The 26,943-nt window shown below is 39.2% G+C and overlaps 1 protein-coding gene across 9 annotated transcripts; it reads left to right on the forward strand.

The window, feature by feature from the left end:
• On the forward strand, positions 1-26,943 carry ZNF658 (zinc finger protein 658). Of its 9 annotated transcripts, XM_032636099.1 has the most exons (7): positions 31-115; positions 1,767-1,810; positions 2,615-2,673; positions 13,494-13,545; positions 15,862-15,988; positions 16,232-16,342; positions 23,660-26,943. In XM_032636099.1, exons 4-7 carry the CDS (start codon positions 13,531-13,533, stop codon positions 25,996-25,998), a joined length of 2,592 nt encoding a protein of 863 aa, XP_032491990.1. In that variant the 5' UTR covers positions 31-115; positions 1,767-1,810; positions 2,615-2,673; positions 13,494-13,530; the 3' UTR covers positions 25,999-26,943. The 9 variants fall into 9 exon arrangements, with proteins under 9 accessions (XP_032491991.1, XP_032491995.1, XP_032491988.1 ...); XM_032636098.1 differs by lacking the exon at positions 13,494-13,545; XM_032636101.1 differs by lacking the exon at positions 13,494-13,545 and having other exon boundaries at positions 16,247-16,342.

The raw sequence follows: 26,943 nt of genomic DNA on the forward strand, positions 1-26,943 counted from the left end.
ACTCTGCGCATGTGCACGTCCCGACCCGCCTGCTGCCGTAAGACCTCTCCGGCCTAAAAGGAGCCAGGTCTTCCCGTCTTTGGGTTGGTGCTGAAGCCAAGGCTGCCCACTGGAGGTGAGAGCACGGGGTCCGGTTCCGCGCGGCTTGGGGTCCTGCTGGGTCCGGTAGGCTTGTGTGCGGGGGACGGGAGCGGGAAGTCCCGGGAACCTCTAGGCGGGCCCGCCCCTCCCCCAGCCCGCTAGCCCGGGCAGGTCCGGCCCTGCCTGCTCCAGGAGTGCAGGTGAGGCTGAGTCCATGTCTAGAGGAGGTGTTTGGTGCCGGCCAGGCGCGGGCGGAGAATGCAACTTTATAACGTTCACGATGAACAGGAGGCTACTAATAGTAGCTTGTGCAGTTATTCTGAGAATTAAATAAGGTGTCATCTACAAAACATTTTGTCAAGTGATTGTAATAATCACTGTGTAAGCTGCTGTCATAAGACACTTTGTTCCCTTTGTTTGGTATTTCGTTTAACCCTCACAACAAGTCTACTTGTCTTTATAAACACTCCATTTTTTAAAAATGAAAGGAATTTAGTGTGTGCGGAATGATATAGCCCAGGATACAAGCTGGTAGATGAGAGTTAGGATGCAAATACAAATAGATTTTACTCCCTATCTCTTGCTCCTTCTGATATCCTCCCTGCCTCAGACCCAGAATTGCAACCTGTGGAGTAGCTCCTGGCAGCCTGTCCTCAAATTCCCAGGGACATGATTGTGAAGTGAATGCAGACAGAATGTCGCCATGTGGGAAATATTTACTGGGATTTGTGGATTCTCAGAATGAGGCCCTTGAACCTTACTGAACTGTCCAGGCTGTTTCCATTCTCAAAAGAATAGTCTGATAATGTAACGCAGTGCTGGCCAGTAGAAAGATAATGCAAACCAAATGTAATTAAATTTTTTTCAGTAGTAGCCGTAAAAATTAAAAAGGTGAAGTTAATTTTACTGGTGTATTTAATTAAGTACATCCAAAATATTATTTAGACTTGTGTCACTAGCCACACTTCGGGTGTAGTAGTTGAACGCAGCTAATGGCTCCATACTAGTTAGTACATTTCTAGTGAATGCCCAAAGAGATTTTGAGTGTTAGGTGAAGGTTTCAAATAAAGTGAATTTGTTTCTCTGCCCTCTGGGGCAAAGTAGCTCTTTTAAAGCAGGAAAGAACAAATGCCACTTGGAAGAACAGCTCTTCTGACAGAGCTTCAGAGCAGAGGCAAAAAGTTCTAGAAAGGAGAGGGTTCTGAGTTGCTCCACCAGAAGCAGTTCTTGATCCTTGTATAGCATGAGTCAGATTTGGTCAGTCAGACTTGATGATGATGTTGCATCTAGAAGCCATCACAGACTGTGACAGTGGACACTTGTGGACCAACTTGCAGAAGGTGGTAATCTGGGATTGAGAGGTATGGGTGACTGTCAAGCTACACAGGAAAAGGCACTTTACTGGATGGCTGGTAAGGACATGATGTCCAGGGAAGGTATAAGCAGCCAGAGTTGATGAAATCCTAAACAGCACCCCATTTCCTTCATTTTCCCCTCACTCTTTTCAGATTCTGAGCTGCTCTCACACCATGAGCATTAGATGCCACATTTGGTGATGGACGTTAACATAGAGAATTTTTTCTATGTATTTGAACATAGAGAATAATAAAATGGTAGTAGAAGAAGGTTTTCTATATTGGACACTTTTGGAAGCCCCAAAATACTGAAATGAGTGTTTTTTGTAGAGTCACCAGGGCAGAACCAAGCACAATGATATTTACTTACACAGGTAAGTACTATAAGCATCTTACCAAAATATCTTTTTTTTTAGAAATAGTAACTATTTTAGAACAAAGGTTTAAAAAACATATTTCTTGCATAGAGCATTCCATCTTTATTTCAGCTCTAACTCAAGTTGTAAACTCAACAAGAACTTGATTAACAATCCAGCCTGAGTAGTTTTTTGACAACATTATTATTATTATTATTATTATTATTTTTTGCGGTACGTGGGCCTCTTACTGCCGTGACCTCTCCCGTTGTGGAGCACAGGCTCTGGACGTGCAGGCTCAGCGGCCATGGCTCATGAGCCCAGCCGCTCCACAGCATGTGGGACCCTCCCGGACCGGGGCACGAACCTGTGTCCCCTGCATCGGCAGGCAGACTCTCAACCACTGTGCCACCAGGGAAGCCTGACAACATTATTTTTAATGAAGGTAGAGGATGTCACTCCTGGTGTACCTGAATTTGTTTAACCAATCCTCTGTTGTTTTACTTTTGTTGTTGTTGTTTTTATTGTTGTTTATTATTAGAAGGGAATATAAATTGTTAATTCATTGATATAAAGCAGTTTACCTTACTCAGTGAAAATGCAAGGTTAAGACCAACATAATCATATCAGAGATGCACATGTTCAGGTGGTGCTACCTTTCTATGGTCTTTCATGTCCCTTCTCAAGAATGTTGAAAGGAACATTCTCCCATGGGGAAGCCTTTTCTCCAGCTGGTGTTATGAGATTGTTAGGCAGATGAATATAGGAGTTGTAAGGCAGAGTAGGTTTTTCATGACCCCGTTTCTTTTTCCTCTTCCCCAGCTGAACCTTCACAGTTCTTTACATTTTTCCAGAAGCAGTAGAAAATGAACATAGCTCAGGTGAGTTCAGTTTTAATAACCTGTTTGTTTTGCAATGGATTTTTTTTTTTTTTTTAAACATCTTTATTGGGGTATAATTGCTTTACAATGGTGTGTTAGTTTCTGCTTTATAACAAAGTGAATCAGCTATACATATACATATGTTCCCATATGTCTTCCCTCTTGCGTCTCCCTCCCTCCCACTCTCCCCATCCCACCCTTCCAGGCTGTCACAAAGCACCGAGCTAATATCCCTGTGCCTTGCGGCTGCTTCCCCCCAGCTATCTACCTTACTACGTTTGTTAGTGTGTATATGTCCATGACTCTCTCTCGCCCTATCAAAACTCACCCCTCCCCCTCCCCATACCCTCAAGTCCGTTCTCCAGTAGGTCTGCGTCTTTATTCCTATCTTACCCCTAGGTTCTTCATGACATTTTTTTCCCTTAAATTCCATATATATGTGTTAGCATACGGTATTTGTCTTTTTCTTTCTGACTTACTTCACTCTGTATGACAGACTCTAGGTCTATCCATCTCATTACAAATAGCTCAATTTCATTTCTTTTTAAGGCTGAGTAATATTCCATTGTGTATATGTGCCACATCTTCTTTATCCATTCATCCGATGATGGGCGCTTAGGTTGTTTCCATGTCCTGGCTATTGTAAATAGAGCTGCAATGAACATTTTGGTACATGACTCTTTTTGAATTTTGGTTTTCTCAGGGTATATGCCAAGTAGTGGGATTGCTGGGTCATATGGTAATTCTATCTGTAGTTTTTTAAGGAACCTCCATACTGTTCTCCACAGTGGCTGAACCAATTCACATTCCCACCAGCAGTGCAAGAGTGTCCCCTTTTCTCCACACCCTCTCCAGCATTTATTGTTTCTAGATTTTTTGATGATGGCCATTCTGACTGGTGTGAGATGATATCTCATTGTAGTTTTGATTTGCATTTCTCTAATGATTAATGATGTTGAGCATTCTTTCATGTGTTTGTTGGCATTCTGTATATCTTCTTTGGAGAAATGTCTATTTAGGTCTTCTGCCCATTTTTGGATGGGGTTGTTTGTTTTTTTGTTATTGAGCTGCATGAGCTGCTTGTAAATTTTGGAGATTAATCCTTTGTCAGATGCTTCATTTGCAAATGTTTTCTCCCATTCTGAGGGTTGTCTTTTGGTCTTGGTTATGGTTTCCTTTGCTGTGCAAAAGCTTTGAAGTTTCATTAGGTCCCATTTGTTTATTTTTGTTTTTATTTCCATTACTCTAGGAGGTGGGTCAGAAAGGATCTTGCTGTGATTTATGTCATAGAGTGTTCTTCCTATGTTTTCTTCTAAGAGTTTGATAGTTTCTGGCCTTACATTTAGGTCTTTAATCCATTTTGAGCTTATTTTTGTGTATGGTGTTAGGGAGTGATCTAATCTCATACTTTTACATGTACCTGTCCAGTTTTCCCAGCACCATTTATTGAAGAGGCTGTCCTTTCTCCACTGTACATTCCTGCCTCCTTTATCAAAGATAAGGTGTCCATATGTGCGTGGGTTTATCTCTGGGCTTTCTATCCTGTACCACTGATCTATCTTTCTGTTTTTGTGCCAGTACCATACTGTCTTGATTACTGTTGCTTTGTAATATAGTCTGAAGTCAGGGAGCCTTATTCCTCCAGCTCCTTTTTTCGTTCTCAAGATTGCTTTGGCTATTCGGGGTCTTTTGTGTTTCCATACAAATTGCGAAATTTTTTGTTCTAGTTCTGTGAAAAATGCCAGTGGTAGTTTGATAGGGATTGCATTGAATCTGTAGATTGCTTTGGGTAGTAGAGTCATTTTCACAATGTTGATTCTTCCCATCCAAGAACATGGTATATCTCTCCATCTATTTGTATCATCTTTAATTTCTTTCATCAGTGTCTTATAATTTTCTGCATACAGGTCTTTCGTATCCTTAGGTAGGTTTATTCCTAGATATTTTATTCTTTTTGTTGCAATGGTAAATGGGAGTGTTTTCTTGATTTCACTTTCAGATTTTTCATCATTAGTGTATAGGAATGCCAGAGATTTCTGTGCATTAATTTTGTATCCTGCTACTTCACCAAATTCATTGATTAGCTCTAGTAGTTTTCTGGTAGCATCTTTAGGATTCTGTATGTATAGTATCATGTCATCTGCAAACAGTGACAGCTTTACTTCTTCTTTTCCGATTTGGATTCCTTTTATTTCCTTTTCTTCTCTGATTGCTGTGGCTAAAACTTCCAAAACTATGTTGAATAAGAGTGGTGAGAGTGGGCAACCTTGTCTTGTTCCTGATCTTAGTGGAAATGCTTTCAGTTTTTCACCATTGAGGATGATGTTTGCTGTGGGCTTGTCATATATGGCTTTTATTATGTTTAGGAAAGTTCCCTCTATGCCTACTTTCTGGAGGGTTTTTATCATAAATGGGTGTTGAATTTTGTCGAAAGCTTTCTCTGCATCTATTGAGATGATCATATGGTTTTTCTCCTTCAATTTGTTAATATGGTTTATCACATTGATAGATTTGCGTATATTGAAGAATCCTTGCATTCCTGGAATAAACCCCACTTGATCATGGTGTATGATCCTTTTAATGTGCTGTTGGATTCTGTTTGCTAGTATTTTGTTGAGGATTTTTGCATCTACGTTCATCAGTGATATTGGCCTGTAGTTTTCTGTCTTTGTGACATCCTTGTCTGGTTTTGGTATCAAGGTGATGGTGGCTTCGTAGAAGGAATTTGGGAGTGTTCCTCCCTCTGCTATATTTTGGAAGAGTTTGAGAAGGATAGGTGTTAGCTCTTCTCTAAACGTTTGATCGAATTCACCTGTGAAGCCATCTGGTCCTGGGCTTTTGTTTGTTGGAAGGTTTTTAATCACAGTTTCAATTTCAGTGCTTGTGATTGGTCTGTTCATATTTTCTATTTCTTCCTGATTCAGTCTTGGCAGGTTGTGCATTTCTAAGAATTTGTCCATTTCTTCCAGATTGTCCATTTTATTGGCATAGAGTTGCTTGTAGTAATCTCTCATGATTTTTTTTATTTCTGCAGTGTCAGTTGTTACTTCTCCTTTTTCATTTCTAATTCTATTGATTTGAGTCTTCTCCCTTTTTTTCTTGATGAGTCTGGCTAGTGGTTTATCTATTTTGTTTATCTTCTCAAAGAACCAGCTTTTAGTTTTATTGATCTTTGCTATTGTTTCCTTCATTTCTTTTTCATTTATTTCTGATCTGATTTTTATGATTTCTTTCCTTCTGCTAGCTTTGGGGTTTTTTTGTTCTTCTTTCTCTAATTGCTTGAGGTGCAAGGTTAGGTTGTTTATTCGAGATGTTTCCTGCTTCTTAAGGTGGGCTTGTATTGCTATAAACTTCTCCCTTAGAACTGCTTTTGCTGCATCCCATAGGTTTTGGGTCGTTGTGTCTCCATTGTCATTTGTTTCTAGGTATTTTTTTATTTCCTCTTTGATTTCTTCAGTGATCACTTCATTATTAAGTAGTGTATTGTTTAGCTTCCATGTGTTTGTATTTTTTAAAGATCTTTTCCTGTAATTGATATCTAGTCTCATGGCGTTGTGGTCGGAAAAGATACTTGATACAATTTCAGTTTTCTTAAATTTACCAAGGCTTGATTTGTGACCCAAGATATGATCTTTCCTGGAGAATGTTCCATGAGCACTTGAGAAAAATGTGTATTCTGTTGTTTTTGGATGGAGTGTCCTATAAATATCAATTAAGTCCATCTTGTTTAATGTATCATTTAAAGCTTGTGTTTCCTTATTTATTTTCATTTTGGATGATCTGTCCATGGATGAAAGTGGGGTGTTAAAGTCCCCTACTATGAATGTGTTACTGTCGATCTCCCCTTTTATGGTTGTTAGTATTTGCCTTATGTATTGAGGTGCTCCTATGTTGGGTGCATAAATATTTACAATTGTTATATCTTCTTCTTGGATCGATCCCTTGATCATTATGTAGTGTCCTTCTTTGTCCCTTTTAATAGTCCTTATTTTAAAGTCTATTTTGTCTGATATGAGAATTGCTACTCCAGCTTTCTTTTGGTTTCCATTTGCATGGAATATCTTTTTCCATCCCCTTACTTTCAGTCTGTATGTGTCTCTAGTTCTGAAGTGGGTCTCTTGTAGACAGCATATATAAGGGTCTTGTTTTTGTATCCATTCAGCCAATCTGTGTCTTTTGGTGGGAGCATTTAGTCCATTTACATTTAAGGTAATTATCGATATGTATGTTCCTGTTTCCATTTTATATATTGTTTTGGGTTCGCTACTATAGGTCATTTCCTTCTCTTGTGTTTCGTGTCTAGAGAAGTTCCTTTAGCATTTGTTGTAAAGCTGGTTTGGTGGTGCTGAACTCTCTCAGCTTTTGCTTGTCTGTAAAGGTTTTAATTTCTCCATCAAATGTGAATGAGATCCTTGCTGGGTAGAGTAGTCTTGGTTGCAGGCTATTCTCCTTCAGCACTTTCAGTATGTCCTGCCACTCCCTTCTGGCTTGTAGGGTTTCTGCTGAGAGATCAGCTGTTAACCTTACGGGGATTCCCTTGTGTGTTATTTGTTGTTTTTCCCTTGCTGCTTTTAATATGCTTTCTTTGTATTTAATTTTTGACAGTTTGATTAATATGTGTCTTGGCGTATTTCTCCTTGTATTTATCCTGTATGGGACCCTCTGTGCTTCCTGGACTTGATTAACTATTTCCTTTCCCATATTAGGGAAGTTTTCAACTATAATCTCTTCAAATATTTTCTCAGTCCCTTTCTTTCTTTCTTCTTCTTCTGGAACCCCTATAATTCGAATGTTGGTGTGTTTCATGTTGTCCCAGAGGTCTCTGAGACTGTCCTCAGTTCTTTTCATTCTTTTTTCTTTATTCTGCTCTGCAGTAGTTATTTCCACTACTTTATCTTCCAGGTCACTTATCCGTTCTTCTGCCTCAGTTATTCTGCTATTGATCCTATCTAGAGTGATTTTAATTTCATTTATTGCATTGTTCATCGTTGCTTGTTTCATCTTTAGTTCTTGTAGGTCCTTCTTAACTGTTTCTTGCATTTTGTCCATTCTACTTCCAAGATTTCGGATCATCCTTACTATCATTATTCTGAATTCTTTTTCAGGTAGATTGCCTATTTCCTCTTCATTTGTTAGGTCTGGTGGGTTTTTATCTTGCTCCTTCATCTGCTGTGTGTTTTTCTGTCTTCTCATTTTGCTTATCTTACTGTGTTTGGGGTCTCCTTTTTGCAGGCTGCACGTTCGTAGTTCCCGTTGTTTTTGATGTCTGTCTCCAGTGGCTAAGGTTGTTTCAGTGGGTTGTGTAGGCTTCCTGGTGGAGGGGACTAGTGCCTGCGTTGTGCTGGATGAGGCTGGATCTTGTCTCTCTAGTGGGCAGGTTCACGTCTGGTGGTGTGTTTTGGGGTGTCTGTGGCCTTATTATGATTTTAGGCAGCCTCTCTGCTAATGGGTGGGGTTGTGTTCCTGTTTTGCTAGTTGTTTGGCATAGGTTGTCCAGCACTGTGGCTTGCTGGTCGTTGAGTGAAGCTGGGTGCTGGTGTTAAGATGGAGGTCTCTGGGATATTTCCACCGTTTAATATTATGTGGAGCTGGGAGGTCTCTTGTTGACCAGTGTCCTGAAGTTGGCTCTCCTACCTCAGAGGCAGAGCCCTGACTCCTGGCTGGAGCACCAAGAGCCTTTCATCCACACAGCTCAGAATAAAAGGGAGAAAAAGTAGGGAGAATTAGTAGAAGTATGAGTAAAGAAAGAAGGAAAGGAGGAAAGGAAGGAAGGAAGAAAGAAGCAACGAAGGAAAGAACGGAGGGAGGGAGGGAGGGAGGAAGGAAGGAAGGAAGGAGGGAAAGAAGGAAAAAAGACAGAAAGAAAGATGATACAGTAAAAATAAAATAAAGTATAATATAGTTATTGAATTAAAAAATATTTAGAAAAAAAAAGAAAAAAAAAAAAAAGGGACGGATAGAACCTTAGGACAAATGTTGGAAGCAAAGCTATACAGAGAAAATCTTACACAGAAGCATACACATACACCTTCACAAAAAGAGGTAAAGGGGGAAAAATCATAAATCCTGCTCCCTGAGACCACCTCCTCAATTTGGGGTGATTCGTTGTCTAAAGGAGGGAAGGAAGGAAGGAAAGAAAGAAAGAACGAAGGTAAAGTATAATAAAGTTATTACAATTAAACTTAATTATTAAGAAAAAGAATTTTTAAAAAAAAAGTCATGGACGGATAGAGCCCTAGGACAAATGGTGGAAGCAAGAGTATACAGACAGGATCTCACACAGAAGCATACACGTACACATTCACAAAAAGAGGAAAAGGGAAAAAAATCATAGATCTCGCTCCTAAATTCCACCTCTTCAATTTGGGATCATTCCTTGTCTATTCAGGTATTCCACAGATGCAGGGTATATCAAGTTGATTGTGGAGCTTTAATCCGCTGCTTCTGTGGCTGCTGGGAGAGATTTCCCTTTCTCTTCTTTGTTCTCACAGCTCACAGGAGCTCAGCTTTGGATTTGGCCCTGCCTCTTGCGTGTAGGTCGCTGGAGGGCGTCTGTTTTTTCGCTCAGACAGGACGGGGTTAAAGGAGCCGCTGATTCGGGGTCTCCGGCTCACTCAGGCCGGGGGTTGGGGGATGGGGGTAGGAGGGGCACTACGTGCGGGGCGGGCCTGCGGCTGCAGAGGCAGCGTGACGTTGCGGCAGAGGCCGGCGTGATGTTGCACCAGCCTGAGACCCGCCGTGCGTACTCCCGGGGAAGTTGTCCCTGGACCCCGGGAACCTGGCAGTGGCGGGCTGCACAGGCTCCGCGGAAGAGGGGTGTGGAGAGTGACCTGTGCTCGCACACAGGCCCCTTGGTGGCGGCAGCAGCAGCCTTAGCGTCTCCCGCCCGTCTCTGGGGTCCGCGGTTTTAGCCGCGGCTCGCGCCCGTCTCTGGGGTTTGCGCTTTCAGCCGCGGCTCGCGCCCGTCTCGGGGGCTCGCGCCCTCAGCCGCGGCTCGCGCCCGTCTCTGGGGTTCGCGCTTTTAGCCGCGGCTCGCGCCCGTCTCTGGAGTTCCTTTAAGCAGCGCTCTTAAACCCCTCTCCTCGCGCACCAGGAAACAAAGAGGGAAGAAAAAGTCTCTTGCCTCTTCGGCCGGTGCAGGCTTTTCCCCGAACTCCCTCCCGGCTAGTCGTGGTGCACTAACCCCTTCAGGCTATGTTCAAGCCGCCAACCCCAGTCCTCTCCCTGAGCTCCTGTCCAAAACCAAAACCCGAGCCTCAGCTCGCAGCCCCGCCCGCCCCGGCGGGTGAGCAGACAAGCCACTCGGGCTGGTGAGTGCCGGTCAGCACCGATCGTCTGTGCAGGAATCTCCCCGCTTTGCCCTCCGCACCCGTCGCTGTGCACTACTCCGCGGTCCCGAAACTCCCCCCTCTGCCTCCCGCAGTCTCCGCCCGCGGAGGGGCTTCCTAGTGTGTGGAAACTTTTCCTCCTTCACAGCTCCCTCCCACTGGTGCAGGTGCCGTCCTTATTCTTTTGTCTCTGTTTTTTCTTTTGCCCTACCCAGTTACGTGGGGAGTTTCTTGCCTTTTGGGAGGTCTGAGGTCTTCTGCCAGCCTTCAGTAGGAGTTCTGTAGGAGTTGTTCCACGTGTGGATGTATTTCTGGTGTATCCATGGGGAGGAAGGCGATCTCCGCGTCTTACTCTTCCGCCATCTTCAAGGTCCCCCCCTGCAATGGATTTTATAAGGGTTTAAGTGTCTATACATTAACATGGAAAAGTAGAAATAGAAATGAATCAGATGTATTCAGGGAACGTGTAGAAATACAGTTGACCCTTGAACAACACAGATTTGAACTGCACAGATCCAGTTATATGTGGATTGGTTTTTTTTTGTTTTTAACGATAAACTATGGTACTACATGATCTGTAGTTGGTTGAATCCAGGGAGGTGGAACCGCAGATAAGGAGAAACCGTGTATACAGAGGACTGACTATAAGTTATATGCAGATTTTCAACTCTGCAGAGTGCAGGTGCCCCTAACCACCGAGTTGTTCAAGGGTCAACTGTACAGATGCATAACAAAGCAAAGAGCAAAGGTGGTATTGGATATAAGCAGATCCTCTGATATTACAAATTTATCAAATTGGAGCTCCAAATTTATTTCTGAGGTTTTTGGTAGCCATGTCAGAGTGTCAGACAGACAACACTTTTTTAAAGGTTCACATTGGTGGGAAGATAAAGCCAACTGATTCCTCATAGAAAGTAAAGGCAGTCGAAGATAAAAACATATCTTTGTTATTCTTCAAATAGGTGATTTAGTTAACAGCTTCCTGGTGATAACCCTAGGATTGATAGAATGTTGCCTCCACATGTTCTTCAATAAAAGTAGAAGGCATAAAGCTAAATGAGAACTCGGTTAGTACTGTTTTTCAGAAACTCAGACATGGGTTGAATTAGACATTTTTCTGATGAATCAACTGAATATTCTTAAATTTACTCTCCATAAATATCTCAAGTACCCATGATATTCAGATTTTTCAGCAGACAGTTTAAAATTCTGTTCTCTTTCAAATGTTTCAGCGCTTCCCATTCACACTTCAATTTTCTGCATGATGCCTTGGTTCCTCTCACCACTTGCCTGTGATCTCCAGTGACCAGACACTTGATTATAATCAAATCCATTGAGTTTTGTCTAATCATTTCCCTTGGACTTCTCTGTAGTGCTTGCATCTACTTCTCACATTATCATTCTGGAAAGTTTCTCTGTTAGTGTCTGACACCCTCCACTGGCTCTTTCCTTCCCCTGCTAATGTCTTCATGGAGTCATCTTGTTTTCCATGTCCTTTTACATGGCTTATCCCATTTCCATGCTTGGCCCTTTAATCTTCTCTTTTGTCTCAGAATGATTTCATCCTCTCTCATTTTTTTAAAAAAACAGCTTAATTGAGATTCAAATCATATACCATACAATTCACCCTTATTTAAAGTATAAAAAACCTCATTTTTTTAGTATGCTCACAGATGTGTGCACACATCACAATCAGTTTTAGGACATTTCCATTACCTTAAAAAGCAACTGTATACACTATAGTGTATATACACTACATACAACTATCCCCCTCCTGTAATCCCATTACACCCCTTACCCCCAGGCCACAAGCAACCACTAACTTACTTTCTGTCTCTACAGATTTGCTCAATGACTTCCTGTATTATTTCTTATAGGGCCGTTTTGCCTGTGACAAATTCTGGTTTTTCTTATCTGGAAAGTTTTAATTTTTCCATTTTTGCTGGGTGTAGAATTCTTGGTTGACAGCCTTTTTCTTTCAGCACTTTGAATATGTCATACCACTGCCTTCTGTCATCCATGGATTCTGATTAGTAATCAGCTTTTACTACTCTTGTACATGATGAGTCACTTCTTTCTTAATGCTTTTCAATATTGAGTTCTTGTCTTTTTGACAGTTTGATTATCCTGTGTCCAGGTGTGGATCTCTTACTCGAGGTTTATACTACTTGGAGTTTGTTGAGTGTCTTGGATATGTAGATTATTGTTTTTCATCAGATTTGGAGACTTCTTGGTCAATATTTTTTTCAAGTGTTCTTTCAGACTTTTCTCTCCTCTCTGTCTGGGACTCTCATTATGCATATGTTTGTAAACTTGATGCTACCCCATAGTTTATTTTTTTATCTTTGTTTTATCTTTGTTTCTCATATTGTAGAATTTCAATAGGCATATTGTGCAGTTTGTTCATACTTACTTTCACCTGCTCAGATCTTCTGTTGAACCCTTCTAGTGAAAGTTTTGTTTCAGTTTTTATACTTTTCAACTCTTCAGCTTCTGTTTAGTCTTTTTTATTTATCATTTCTGTTTCTTTACTGATATTCTTTAAGTAGTGAAATATAGTTCACATACTTTTCCTTTGGTCCTTAGACATTATTTCCTTTACTAGGTCTTTGGCCATATTTAAAATAGCTAATTTAAAGTCATTGCCTAGTAAGTCTAACATCTTCCTCAGGAGCAGTTTCTATTGATTAAACTTTTTCCTGCATGTGTGTCTTACTTTCTTATTGTATTGATAATTGGACATTTTAAATAAAATAGCAACCTCAGGAATCTGAGTTTCTCCCCTCCATTGTGGTCATTGTTGAAATGTATTTGCTTAGTGACTTTTGTGAGCTAATTATGTACAGCCTGTATTTCTTGTCATCTGTGGCTGTTGAAGTCTCTATAGAAATTCCTTAAATGCCTGGAACCAGGAGGTCTCCCAGTTTTTGCTAAGGGGCTCTGTGCATGTCGGGGCATTCTTTCAACAGTCAGACAGGCAGTTTACAACTCTGTATCAGCCTTCACTTCCTTCTTACACCAAACCTCAAGATTACCTAGAGGTGAGAGCTTAGGGCCTTCTCACATCTTTCTGGAGCATGCTCATAGCCCTGGGCATATGCACAGTTCTGTGCATGTATGTGCCCTTTTAGATTCTCAGGAATATATGGGAGTTTTTCAGAACCTTTATAGACATCTCATTCCTCAGCTTTTCCTTTTAAGCTTTTTGATTAGGCCATTGGTTGCCCCAACTGTTAAACACTGCCTCAGGTAGCCACTAAGTTAAACAAATGCCTTTAAATGTTTTTGACAAATGCCTCTGAGATAAGACTTTTCATACTATGTGAGCTCTGAGTTAGCTCAAATAAAGACATACTTGCAAGTGAGGTCTTTCAGGAAACCTCCAAACAGAAGCAAGTAATGAGTTTTCTTGGAGTGAGGCTTTGACAGAACTCCAACCCAGTTCTGCTGCTCCTGTGGTTGCCAGGCTGCTAATTTTAACTGTGATTGCAGACTGTTCGTTCTTAAACTACTTCAGAGATGGCGAGAGATGAATGGAAACAGGGTAAGTTAGAAGAACACAATATCACTTTCTTAGTGTGCTTCAGCCTTTTTTTCCCTTTGTATAAATGATCTGTAGATTGCCTTTATTAACTTCTACAATTTTTGCCATTTTTTTCATTGCTTTTATGGAGGAGAAAATTTTCTTGGATCCCACTTCATCATTTTCACTTATGTCACTTGTTAGCTTATTTTTTTGAATTCAGCTGAGTTTTATTTTTTAATTTGTCTTCGAAGCAGAGAGGCAGAGATAAGGCAGAGGGAGAGAGGAAGAGGGAGAGATGGAGGGAGAGGGAGAGGGAGGGAGAGAGAGAGAGGGACAGAGTGATGGAGGGAGCGAAAGATGTCTCTCCCTCTCTCCCTCTCTCCCTCCCTCAGATATTAAAGAGATTGGCAAAAATGAAGACAGTGATACTTTTCTCATTAATTTTTTTCATTTTGGGAAATACAGTTAACTTGTCTTTATTTTTCTTTTAGATTAAAAAAAATTTATGAGAAGTGTTTCTGTTCTTTTATTCATTTATTTTATTGATAGTTACCAACTGCTAACATTGAGCTTCACACAGGAGGTAATTACTAAGTAACACTGAAGACATGAATGAACAAATAATTGCATAAATAACACTGGGGAAAGGCTATTTCTGTCCTTTTACCTCTTAATCTAGTTCTGTTTCTTCCTTTTTTTTTTTTTTTTTTGCGGTACGCGGGCCCCTCACTGCTGTGGCCTCTCCCGCTGTGGAGCACAGGCTCCGGACGCGCAGGCTCAGTGGCCATGGCTCATGGGCCTAGCCGCTCCGCAGCATGTGGGATCCTCCCGGACCGGGGCACAAACCCGTGTCCCCTGCATCGGCAGGTGGACTCTCAACCACTGCGCCACCAGGGAAGCCCTCTTCCTATTTTTAATTGTGATAAGAACACTTAACATGAGATCGACACTTTTTTTTGCGATGTGCGGGCCTCTCACTGCCGCAGCCTCTCCCGTTGTGGAACACACGCTCCGGACACGCAGGCTCAGCGGCCATGGCCCACAGGCCCAGCCGCCCCACAGCATGTGGGATCCTCCCGGACCGGAACACGAACCCGTGTCCCCTGCATCAGCAGGCAGACTCTCAACCACTGCACCACCAGGGAAGCCTGAGATCAACCCTTTTAATACACTTTACGTGTACAATACAGTATTGTTAACTATAGGCACAACGTTGTACAGCAGATCTCTAGAACTTAATGATTTTGTATAACTGAAACTTCATACCCATTGAATTAGCTACTTACTATTTCTCCCTCCTGCCAGCCTCTTTGAAGTCTTTTGCTGTGGAAACTTTCCTTTTTCTCAGTTTCTAAGACTCTGTTCTCTCATAATTACTTTCCAGAAAACTTCTCCTCTGGCTTTGTGACCTCTACTTTTTCTGCCAGCCTCTTTAATATTCATGGTTTCTCAAATGCTGTTTTTTGATACTTTTCTTCCTCAATCTGTACGTGCTCAAGTTGTTGTCTGATTGCCTCGGATAACTTCAGTTACCACCTAAATTGCTAGTAGTTCCTTAAAGCTTGTCTTCATCCTTGACCTCCCTTCTGTGTTCTAAAACTATGTGTATACTCGCTTAAGGGACTGTTCCAGCTTTATGTTTCACAGACCCTTTAGTAGCAACATGAACAGATCTATCTCACTAAAACTTCTAACACATTTCTTTCCCTTTATTTCCCAAATATCAGTGTTTGGAACCAGCATTAAGGAAGCTGCTCATACTGCTAGATGGGTAGCTACACAAGAAAGTAGTTATCAGATTGGTTGCTGTTTCTGCTGTCTGATTATATCCCTATTCCTATATCTGTTACTTCAGTGTTGATAGTGTTCTTTCACACCCATCCTTGGTACGTTGTTCTTCACTCTTCATGAGTTCTATACAATTATTTATACATAAATTCCATCATGTCTAATATCTCTACAACTTATGTATATCTCTAACGTGTCTCCCATTATTTACAGTGATGATGTCCAAAGAGAGATGGACATTCTAGAATTATCTAGAATACCCAGTATAATCCCTTGGGATATAGAAGAAGAGTTGTAATAAGTCTCTTTATATTGAGTTTTTTTAATCTTAAAAAAATCTGTAATTTGTAAATATATATAAATGAATTAAGTTAAAAATGAATTGCTAAAATCTTTTTAACTAATTGGGTAACTCCAAAGTTAGAGACAAACTAGGTCAAAAATAAGCGTTCTTTATAATGATTTGGTTTAAAGCCTTAAAACTAAACAGGAGAAATAATAATTTTCAACTAATTTTGAACTTTTGAACAAAATTTGTTGTTACAGGGATCAGTGTCATTCGAAGATGTGACTGTGGAGTTCACCCAGGATGAATGGCAGTATGTAGGCCCTGCTCTGAGGACCCTGTACAAAGATGTGATGCTGGAGAACTACAGCCACCTCGTCTCATTGGGTGAGCAGACCTTACCATGTGACTCCCTCTGGAATATTTTCTTTTTTTTTTAAATTATCAAAACACATGAACCATTTATAGAGATTGTTGTTCAGGCTTTGATTAAGAAGTTTAAGGTAACTGAGACCTTTACAGAAACAGAAACACTGTGTCATTACTTTCCCTTTGAAAACTTCAAATGAGCACATTCATTTTGCTTCACCTTCAGAAATGCCCATGGTTCTGGTCTATATATAGCTTTAGTTGTTACATTTGCAGGGTACTGCATTATCAAACCCCAGGTGATCTTCAAGTTGGAGCACGGTGAAGAGCCCTGGCCCTCAGAGGAAGAATTCCTAAACCAGAAGTATCCAGGTGAGTGAGCGTTGACACAAGGAAGTACCTGGGGTAGTTAGACTTTAGAAGGGACCACTTTTTAAAGTTTATTTTCTTTTCTTTTAAACAGCTTTACTAAGATACAGTTCAATATACAATTGTATATATCATACAATCCACCCATTTAAAGTGTACAGTTCACTGGCTCTTAATAGACTCACAGATATGTATAAACATCACCACAGGGCTTCCCTGGTGGCGCAGTGTTTGAGGGTCCGCCTGCTGATGCAGGGGACACAGGTTTGTGCGCTGGTCCGGGAAAATCCCACATGCTGCGGAGTGGCTAGGCCCTTGAGCCATGGCCGCTGAGCCTGCGCGTCTGGAGCCTGTGCTCCGCAATGGGAGAGGCCACAACAGTGAGAGGCCTGCGTACCGCAAAAAAAAAAAAAGAAAAGAAAAAAAAACCCATCACCACAGTCAGTTTTCTTCACCTCAAAAGGAAACCCTATACCCTTCAGCTATGACCTCCCTCTCTCCCTGTCCCCTTCAGCCCTAGCAACCACTAATCTACTTTCTGTCTGTAGATTTGTTTATTCTGGACATTTCATATAAATGGAATCACACATTATATGGTATTTTGTGATTGGCTTCTTTCACTTAGCATTACAAGGTTCATGTTGTAGCTTGTATCAGTACTTAATCCTTTTTATGGCAAAATAATATAACATTGTCAGGATATACCACATCTGTTTGTCCATTCATCAGTCAGTGGACATTTGGGATCCTGCCTTTTTGCTATTATTGAGTAATGCTGATATAAACATTTATTAACAAGTGTTTTCATGGGCATATGTTTTTATTTCTCTTGAGTTTATACCTAGGAGTAGAATTGCTGGGTTATATGGTAACTCTGAAGAACTACCAGACTTTTCTAAAGTGGCTGCACCATTTTCCATTCCTGATGATAGCATGTGAGGGTTCTAATTTCTCCACATCTCCACCAACACTTATTTTTGTTCTAGCCATCCCAATGGATGTGAAGTGGTATGTTATTAAGGTTTTGATTTGCAATTCTGTATTAGTCAGCTGGGCTGGCATGACAAAATACCATAGCTTAAACAAAAGAAATTTATTTCTCACTGTTCTGGAGACTGGAAGTACAAGATCAAGGTGGCAATAGGGTTGATTTTTTTTGTGAGGTCTCTCTTCCTGGCTTGCAGATGACCTTCTCACTGTGTCCTCACATGGCCTTTCCTCTGTGCATGCATGGAGAGAGAGAGAGCTCTGATGTCTCTTCCTTTTCTTATAAGAACACAAGTCCTATAGAATTAGGACCCCACCCTTATGAACTCATTTAACCTTAATTACCTCCCTAAAGGCCTTATCTCCAAATACAGTTACATTGGGGTTAGGGCTTCAACATATTGAACAAATTGTCCATAACAATTTCCGTGATCACTAATTCTGTCAAGCATCTTTTCATGTGCTTAATGACCTTTGTCTAAACTAATAATTCCAGGAATTTCAAAAGTTATAATTTCAAAATAATTCCTGGAGTAAAAAAATAAAATCACCTTAAATGTATTTATTGAAAGTTTATTTATTAAAAGTTTGTGAAGCCATTTTTTTTAACACCTTTATTGGAGTATATTTTCTTTACAATGTTGTGTTAGTTTCTGCTGTACAACAAAGTGAATCAGTTATATGTATACATATATCCTCATATCCCCTCCCTCTTGCATCTCCCTCCCACCCTCCCTATCCCACCCCTCTAGATGGTCACAAAGCACTGAGTTGATATCCCTGTGCGATGCAGCTGCTTCCCACTAGCTATCTGTTTTACATTTGGTAGTGCACATATGTCAAGGCTACTCTCTCACTTCGTCCCAGCTTTCCCTTCCCCCTCCCCGTGTCCTCAAGTCCATTATCTATATCTGCGTTTTTATTCCTGTCCTGCCCCTAGGTTCATTAGAACCTTTTTTTTAAGATTCCATATATATGTGTTAGCATACAGTATTTGTTTTTCTCTTTCTGACTTACTTCACTCTGTATGACAGATTTTAGGTCCATCCACCTCACTATAGGTAACTCAATTTCATTTCTTTTTATGGCTGAGTAATATTCCATTGTATATATGTACCACATCTTCTTTATCCATTGTGAAGCCATTTAAATAGCCATAACATAAAGATTGACATTATTTAGATGAAGAATATCTCCCAGTCACTAAATGTAAATGATTGGATCATACTGATTGGCTAAAAAAGTTGTCCCTAAATAAGTATCTTAGAAAGATTGTAATAAAAAAATGATAAAGTTATTCAGTCAATAAAAATAATTCAGAGTTTCATATTCTATTATTGAAGTTTGAATTTAGGCAATAAATACATTAACTTAAAAGAAAGTCCTCTAGCTCAGGAGCACAGGTTAAAATAAATCTTTAAGAATTGGAGTGACTGCACCAAAGAATACTATATCAGTGATCATAAAACACAAAATAGGGGGCTTCCCTGGTGGCGCAGTGGTTGAGAGTCCGCCTGCCGATGAGGGGGACGTGGGTTCATGCCCTGGTCCAGGAGGATCCCACATGCCACGGAGCGGCTAGGCCCGTGAGCCATGGCCACTGAGTCTGCATGTCCAGAGCCTGTGCTCCACAGCGGGAGAGGCCACAGCAGTGAGAGGCCTGCGTACCGCAGAAAAAACAAAACAAAACAAAACAAAAAAACAACACAAAATAATGGAGTTCTAAGAACTTAAAATTCACTAGGAGTAGGATATTATATCTCATTAAATAATAAGATACTGTGGACATTAAAATGTATGCCTATAGAAGATATAAATGATAATTTTATTAAAATGAAACATTTGTGTATATGTATGCTGAAATCAAATAACAAACCTTTCAGCTTCCCGTAGAATATAATCATAAGATAGTGAAAATATAGTTAGTCTAAAAAGTAAATACCAATAAATCGAACAAGTTAAAATTACCACAGATAATATTTTCTCTACATAGTTTGATAAATCTAGAAATTGATAAAATGAGTAAAAAAAAATTCTTTGGACGTGAAAATTAAAAAAAATATCTGTTTAAATAATAGTACATAAAAGAAAACCAAATCCAAAATTGCATGACATTTATAAAATAGTAGTAAATGTTACATGTTAGAAACCTTATGAGATAGCTAAATAGTTAACAGGTAAATTTTTAGTCTCATATTTATGTTAATAAATTAAGCAAAAACAATAACAAAAATATACTAATGAAAACAGAACTTAAAAGTGAAGTTAAAAGTTAATAAACTGGGGACTTCCCTGGTGGTCCAGTGGTAAAGAATCTGCTTTACAATGCAGGGGACACAGGTTCAATCCCTGGTTGGGGAACTAAGATCCCACATGCCATGGGGCAACTAAGCCCATGCGCTACAACTACTGAGGCCACGCACCTCAACTAGAGAGCCTGAATGCCACTAACTACAGAGTCCACGTGCTCTGGAGCCCACATGCCACAACTAGAGAGAGAACCCGCATGCCACAATGAAAGATCCCACATGCTGCAACCAAAGATCCCGCATGCTGCAACGAAATATCCCGCATGCTACAATGAAAGTCCACATGCCACAATGAAGATCCCGCATACCACAACTAAGCAAAATAAAACAAAAAAACGACATAGCCAAAAATATTAATAAACTGGAAAACTGAAATTGTAGAATGGTTCTTAGAATAAAAATCAAATAGATTAAACTTTAGCTAACCCTAACAAAGACAAAGGAAAGGAAGAACTGAATAAGTTCAAGTGGGGGTATATTAGTAAAGATTTAATGCAATATCAAACTAAATCCCATTCATAATGAAGAGTGATGTGGGAAGGACTTGCTCTTCCAGATATCAAGGCTTTATGTAAATCTCAGGGTAGTTAAGTATTATGGAGCCGAGAGTGGGATAGTTTAATAAATTAGTGAAACAGAAGAGAAAGCTCAAGAAAAAAATGTACTTTATATACAGCTGGTCTTTGACAGGTGGCACTACCCCACAGAAAAGTGGAGAAAGAATCCCAAGGTGACCTTATGGATCAAATCAAAAAACTGCATTAAGGTGGCTTAAAAACCTGATTATCAAAGCAAAACTAAAAATATTCTATATGATAAGGAAAACATGTTTATGACTCTGTTTAAGGAAGGCATTAATAAGATATGAAAAGCATTAACCAAGGAAAAGATGGAGTAAATGTATTCTTTCCTACTGCATCCACTAAGTACAATTAAATATGTATATTTACATATACATATGTATGCATATGCATACATATGTATGCATATATATAGTACATATATATATAACAGATATAAGATGCTTAAAGTTTTTTTTTTTTTTTTTTTTTTTAATTTATTTATTTTTGGCTGTGTTGGGTCTTTATTTCTGTGCGAGGGCTTTCTCTAGTTGTGGCAAGCGGGGGCCACTCTTCATCATGGTGCGCGGGCCTCTCAGTATCGCGGCCTCTCTTGTTGCGGAGCACAGGCTCCAGACACGCAGGCTCAGTAGTTGTGGCTCACGGGCCTAGTTGCTCCGTGGCATGTGGGATCTTCCCAGACCGGGGCTCGAACCCGTGTCCCCTGCATTGGCAGGCAGACTCTCAACCACTGCGCCGCCAGGGAAGCCCCTTAAAGTTTTAAGGAAGAATGAAGATGGCATCTTAACAATATAGAGTCTTCCAATTGATAGACAACATATTTATTTAGGCTTTATTTAGGATTTCTTTGAATTCTTTTATCACTGTTTTTGCAGCATACAGATACCAAGTTTTTTGGGGTTTTGTTTTTTTAGTGCTATGGTAAATCGTGTTATTTACCTGGTTTCACATTTTAATTGACCATTGTTTGTATGTGATTGGATTTTGTATATTGGCTTTATATTTTGCCCTTGCAAAACTTATTAGTTCAAGGAGCTTTTTAAAAGATCTTCATGTGATTTTTCTGTGTAGACTTACTCAGTATCTTCATTTTTATTCTTGCCTTATTGCATTGTTTGAGTAGAAGTGCTAAGAGTAAACACCCTTGTCTTTTTCCCAATCTTAGGGTTAAAGTGTTCACTCTCTCACTCTTAAGTATGATGTCAGCTGCAGGCTTTTTATAGATTCCCTTTATTAGGTTAATGAATGGATTTTGAATATTGTGAAATTTTTTTGCCAGAATTTGTATGATTTTGTAGTTTTAATTCCATAGAGGATTAATATAATGGATTAGATTGATTGGTTTTTTAAAAAACATGCCAACAGTTTGCATTCTTGGGATGAATGCCACTTGATCCTGATTTATTATTTTTATATATTGCTGTTCTTTTGGCTACTTTTTTTTTTTCTGGACTTTTGCACTGATGTCATTAGGGATATATTGGTCACTAGGTTTCTTTTCTTGAATTATTTTGTTTGGTTTTGCTGTGAGGATAGTACAGGCCTCAAAATATTTAGGAAACATTCCCATATCTTGTATTTTCTAGAAGAGACTATATAAAATTGGTATTATTTCTTTTTTAAATGTTTGGTGGTACTCACTAGTTAAAACAGTCTGATCCTAGAGCTGTTTCTTGGAAGTATATGTTTTTTTGACCATATATTCAGTTTCTTAATTACTGATCTATTTGGGTTATTTCATTTTTCTTGAGTGAGTTTAGTTGTTTTATTTTTCAAGACGTTTGTCTGTTTCATGTAAGTTGTCAAATTTATAGGCATAGAGTTTCTCTTAATCTTTTATTATCTCTTCAATGTCTGTTGTGTCGGTAGTTATATCCCCTTCTGCATTCTTTCTGTTATTGATAATGTATGTCTTTTTTCTTCTTTTGGTTTTTATCATTAAAAAAATGTTTAAATAAATAAGCTTTGGTTTGATTGATTTTTCTCTGTTGTTTTCCATTTTATTGTTTTCTCTAATCTTTATTATTTTTTCTTTTGCTTTCTTTAGATTCACCTTCTCTTTGTCTAGTTTCTTAAAGTAGAAGCTTAGGTAATTGTTGGAGGGCTTTCTTTTCTCATATAAAATTTTTAAGCTATAAATTTATTTCTGAGTACTACTTTAGCTGCATCCCACAAATTTCTATATGTTTTTGACAGTTTTGTTTTCATATATGTAAAATACTTTAATTTTCTGTGAGACTTCCTCTTTGACCTATGGGTTAATTAGAAGCTTATGAATTTACAAATATTTTGTATTTCTCCAGATAATTTTGTGTTACTGATTTCTAGTATGATGATTTCTCTATGGCTTGAGATTATACTGTATGTGACTTCTTTTATATTTGTGAATATTTGTCTTACAGTCCAGAATATGGTCTATCTTCATGAATGCTTCATAAACATTTGAGAATAATGTGAATTCACCTGTTTTTAACTATGCTGTATTCTTGAGTTTGAGGGTGTAATTTTTACAAGTCCTACTTCATCTTTTCTAGCTGTAATATTGGGCCTACCATATATTCCTGCTTCTTTTCTTGTTTCTGTTCTTTATTTTCCTTCTCTCCTTCGTGTACCTGCTATGAGTTGCTACCAGTGCCCTAAAACAACAGATTTGTTGCTCTTGACTTTGCAGAGTCCATAGAGTCAGTAGGAATATGGTTCCAGGCAGAATTTTGGTGGTGGTTGCTGTTACCATCTCATAGAGTGTCCCATGAATTGAACTTTCTCAGAATTCATGATCTTTCTTGTGAGCTGTTGGTTTGGCTCATAGAGGAAAATTTTGGAAGAGTGTGCGAATCCTTTATATCTGTAGCAGAACCATAGGGAAGAGTGTTCCTTTTTCTTTTTGGCTTGAGTAGGGTGAATATTGTCAAAAAGTTTTCTGTTCTGTGGGACCACCTTTTTCTCAAATGTTTGACTGAGAAGGAACAGATTTTTCTTGAAGCTCTTATTATCTCCCCCTATTGTTGACTTTGTTTTTTAGGCTCCTCCAGCACAACAGTACCCCATATAAGGTATATGGGAAGCAGAAAGAAAAGCCTTGGAATTCTTTGCCATGTCATTTCTAAAGTTCACCTCTGTTCCATTTTGTAGCATCTTCATTTGTTTGTTTGTATGTTTTTTTTTTTTTTGTCCAGGAAATTTTAATTGTAAGAGGGTGGACCTTGGAAAAATGAGGCTTCTCCATCTCAGCCAGCACTGGAAATAATATCTTTTTTTTTTTTTTTTTAATAACATGGATGAGGAGAGATTGAGTGTATGTGTCTGTCTTTCTCTGGAATTATTAATCTTTGGAAATATGACTAGAAACAATAGATATAATAAATAACAAAACATATGACCTTAAGCTTCTCTCCATAAGAAATGTAGGGTTCATAAGATGTTTTCAATTTTTCTCATTTTAGGATGTTACAGAGTTGATGTCCATATTGAGGAGAACCAGGAAAAACAAGAGAAACCTCTGTGGCAAGTAGTATTCACTGATAACAAAATATTGAGTAAAGAAGAGCAGAAAGCTTTAGAGAAACCATTTCATCTTAGTATAACTCCAGATTTTTCAGGAAAAATGCCCTCTAAACATGACTCATGTAGAATGAATTTGCTGGTTGTTTCTGAATTAATTCTTAGTGATAGGAATTATTCACGAAACAAGACTGACTACATAAATGTATGTGAGAAGTTGCAGCTGGATATTCAGCGTGAGAAACCTCATACTGGAGAGCAGTGTTACAAATATAATGAAAATATGAAAGCTCTCAGTTATGTGAAAGATCATCATAAATTTCAAACTCTGGAGCAATCTTTTGAATGTAATGAATATGGAAAAGTCTTACATGATAAGACCATCTGTGTTACAGCTAAGAGTTCAGTAAAAGGAGAGGAATCCTGTAAGGATAATGAATTTAGGGGAAATTGTGATAAAGCAGCTCTTTTTAACCACATGAGAACTGGCACAAGGAAGAAATGCTTTGATCTTAATGAATGTGGTAAATCCTGTGAATACAATGAGGTTCACATGGCTTTGGCACACTATGAATGTAATGAAAGTGGGAATAACTTCAGTAGGAATTCACCCCTCACTCAGCCTCAGAGAACTGTTACAGGACAAGGTGCCTTTGAAAGCAGTAAGTGTGAAGAAAACTTGAGCCAGAGCTCAGGCCGTATAGTACATCAGAAGACACAAACTAGAGATACATTCTGTGTTTATAATGGATTTACAAACACCTTCTACCAGAAGTTAGACTTTACAGTACATCAGAGAATTCACAAAGAAGAGAAATTCTATCAATGTGATAAATATGAGAAATCCTCCCATCAGAACTCAGCCCTCAGTGTACATCAGCAGTGTGACACAGGAGAGAAGTCATTTGAACTTACTGAATGCAGGAAATCATTTTACCAGAAAGCACACCTCATTCAGCATCAGAGGACCCACCCAGGGGAGAAACCTTATGAATGTGAGGAATGTGGGAAATCCTTTTGTTCATATTCACATCCTATTCATTATCCTGGAACTCATATGGGAGTCAATCTGTATGAATGTAATGAATGTGGGAAAACTGTCGCTGATAATTCAACCCTCAGAGCACATCAGAGAATTCACACAGAGGAGAAACCCTTCAATTGTAATGACTGTGAGAGGTCTTTTGCCCATAATTCAGCCTGCAGAGCACATCAGAGAATTCACACAGGTGAGAAACCATATGAGTGTAATGACTGTGAGAAAACTTTTGCCCATAATTCCACCCTCAGAGCACATCAGAAAATTCACACTGGGGTGAAACTCTACAAATGTAATGAATGTGGGAAAACTTTTTCCCAGAAGACACGTCTTAGTACACATCAGAGGATTCACACAGGTGAGAAACCCTATGGATGTAGTGAATGTGGGAAAACCTTCTCCCAGAAATCATACCTCAGTGGACACGAGAGAATTCACAAAGGGGAAAAACCTTATGAATGTAATGAATGTGGGAAAACTTTTGTCTATAAGGCAGCCCTCATTGTCCATCAAAGAATTCACACAGGAGAAAAACCCTATGAATGTAATGAATGTGGGAAAACTTTCTCCCAGAGGACACACCTGTATGCACATCAGAGAACTCACACAGGGGAGAAACCTTATGAATGTAAGGAATGTGGGAAAACTTTTGCAGATAATTCAGCCCTCAGGGCACATCAGAGAATTCACAAAGGGGAGAAACCCTATGAATGTAGTGAATGTGGGAAAACTTTCTCCAAGACATCACACCTCAGAGCACATCTGAGGACTCGCACAGGGGAGAAACCCTATGAATGTAATGAATGTGGGAAAACTTTCTCCCAGAAGTCGTATGTTAGTGCACATCAGAGAATTCACACAGGGGAGAAACCTTACGAATGTATCATATGTGGGAAACCTTTTGCCCATAATTCAACCCTCAGAGTACATCAGAGAATTCACACAGGTGTAAAATCCTACAAATGTAATGAATGTGGGAAAACTTTCTCTCAGAAGTCACACCTTAGTGCACATCAGAGAATTCACACAGGAGAGAAACCCTATGAGTGTAATGAATGTGGGAAAGCTTTTGCCCAAAATTCAACTCTTGGAGTACACCTGAGAATTCACACAGGTGAGAAACCCTACAAATGTTATGAATGTGGAAAAACCTTTGTCCGTAAGGCAGCTCTTAGAGTACATCACACCAGAATGCACTCCAGAGAGAAAACCCTTGCATGTAATGAATTTGGGATGTGCTAAGGGAAGTTACACCTTATTAGTTAACACAGTAGAAAAGCTCAAGTCACATAGACTGGCAAATTATTTTCCTTAACTGTTTACTTTTCCACTGAGCACATAGCTTGTCTTCGTTTCCCAATTTTTCCTTCGTCTGGGTGGGGCTGGTCATGGAGTATGATGCTATTACATTTAAGTAATAAATGGCCTTAATAAGTCACCTTACATTCTTCCTATCCTGTGTTATACTGGAATTGAGAGATTTCCATGGCAGACTTGGGTGCTGTGTATTAAATATGGCAGAGCACAAGGTGAAAGAAGCTAGAGTCAATAACTGAGTGAAACAATTCTCCACTGACAGATCTTCACCAATTGTTTTTTTGTTGTTTTTTTAAGCCAGAATTAAGTTTTTATTCTGTTGAGCTCTTAAAGATTTTGGCCTGTTGGTTAAATGCATATAGCTTAGCCAACTGTTGAGTTGGATGAAACCAATGAATATAATAAATGTCAGAAGACCTTTAAGAATTTAACCTATAGGTTTGTATCAGAGATTTTTCATGGGGAAGAAAACTTCTGTCAATATCCTAAATGATCAGAGGCTTCAATAAAAATCAGAAATCTCAGGGAAAAACACAAAAGTCTTTTCTGCAGAGTAAACTTCTTTAAACATCAAATAGTTAAGATTAGACTAAAATCTTATATTTTGATAAATGACATTTTTTAACAATTACTGAGTTTGCTTCAGATAAATTTTTTCTGAGGGAATGTATGAGTTTCAGAATTGAAAATAAAATTCTCAGAACTGATGTACCAAAATTTGTGTTTTATATGTAATATCAAGTTTTATAGAAACTGTAAGAATATATTTTCCTGTACACAAACTCATTATGGAATGTGAAGTTTTTGAGATGGAGGGATAACTTGAATTCTGTGGACAACACCAATAAATATTTGACTAGTCTCAGAGCT

Source organism: Phocoena sinus, chromosome 6, assembly GCF_008692025.1.
Source record: "Phocoena sinus isolate mPhoSin1 chromosome 6, mPhoSin1.pri, whole genome shotgun sequence".
In the NCBI taxonomy this organism is placed as follows: domain Eukaryota; kingdom Metazoa; phylum Chordata; class Mammalia; order Artiodactyla; family Phocoenidae; genus Phocoena; species Phocoena sinus.

Excerpts from the sequence above, each read along its gene's own strand:
- ZNF658 (XM_032636097.1), top strand. Across the intron at positions 15,989-16,231 it reads CAGCCACCTCGTCTCATTGG|TTGTTACATTTGCAGGGTAC; the intron begins GTGAGCAGACCT and ends ATATAGCTTTAG. Across the intron at positions 16,343-23,659 it reads CCTAAACCAGAAGTATCCAG|GATGTTACAGAGTTGATGTC; the intron begins GTGAGTGAGCGT and ends TTCTCATTTTAG.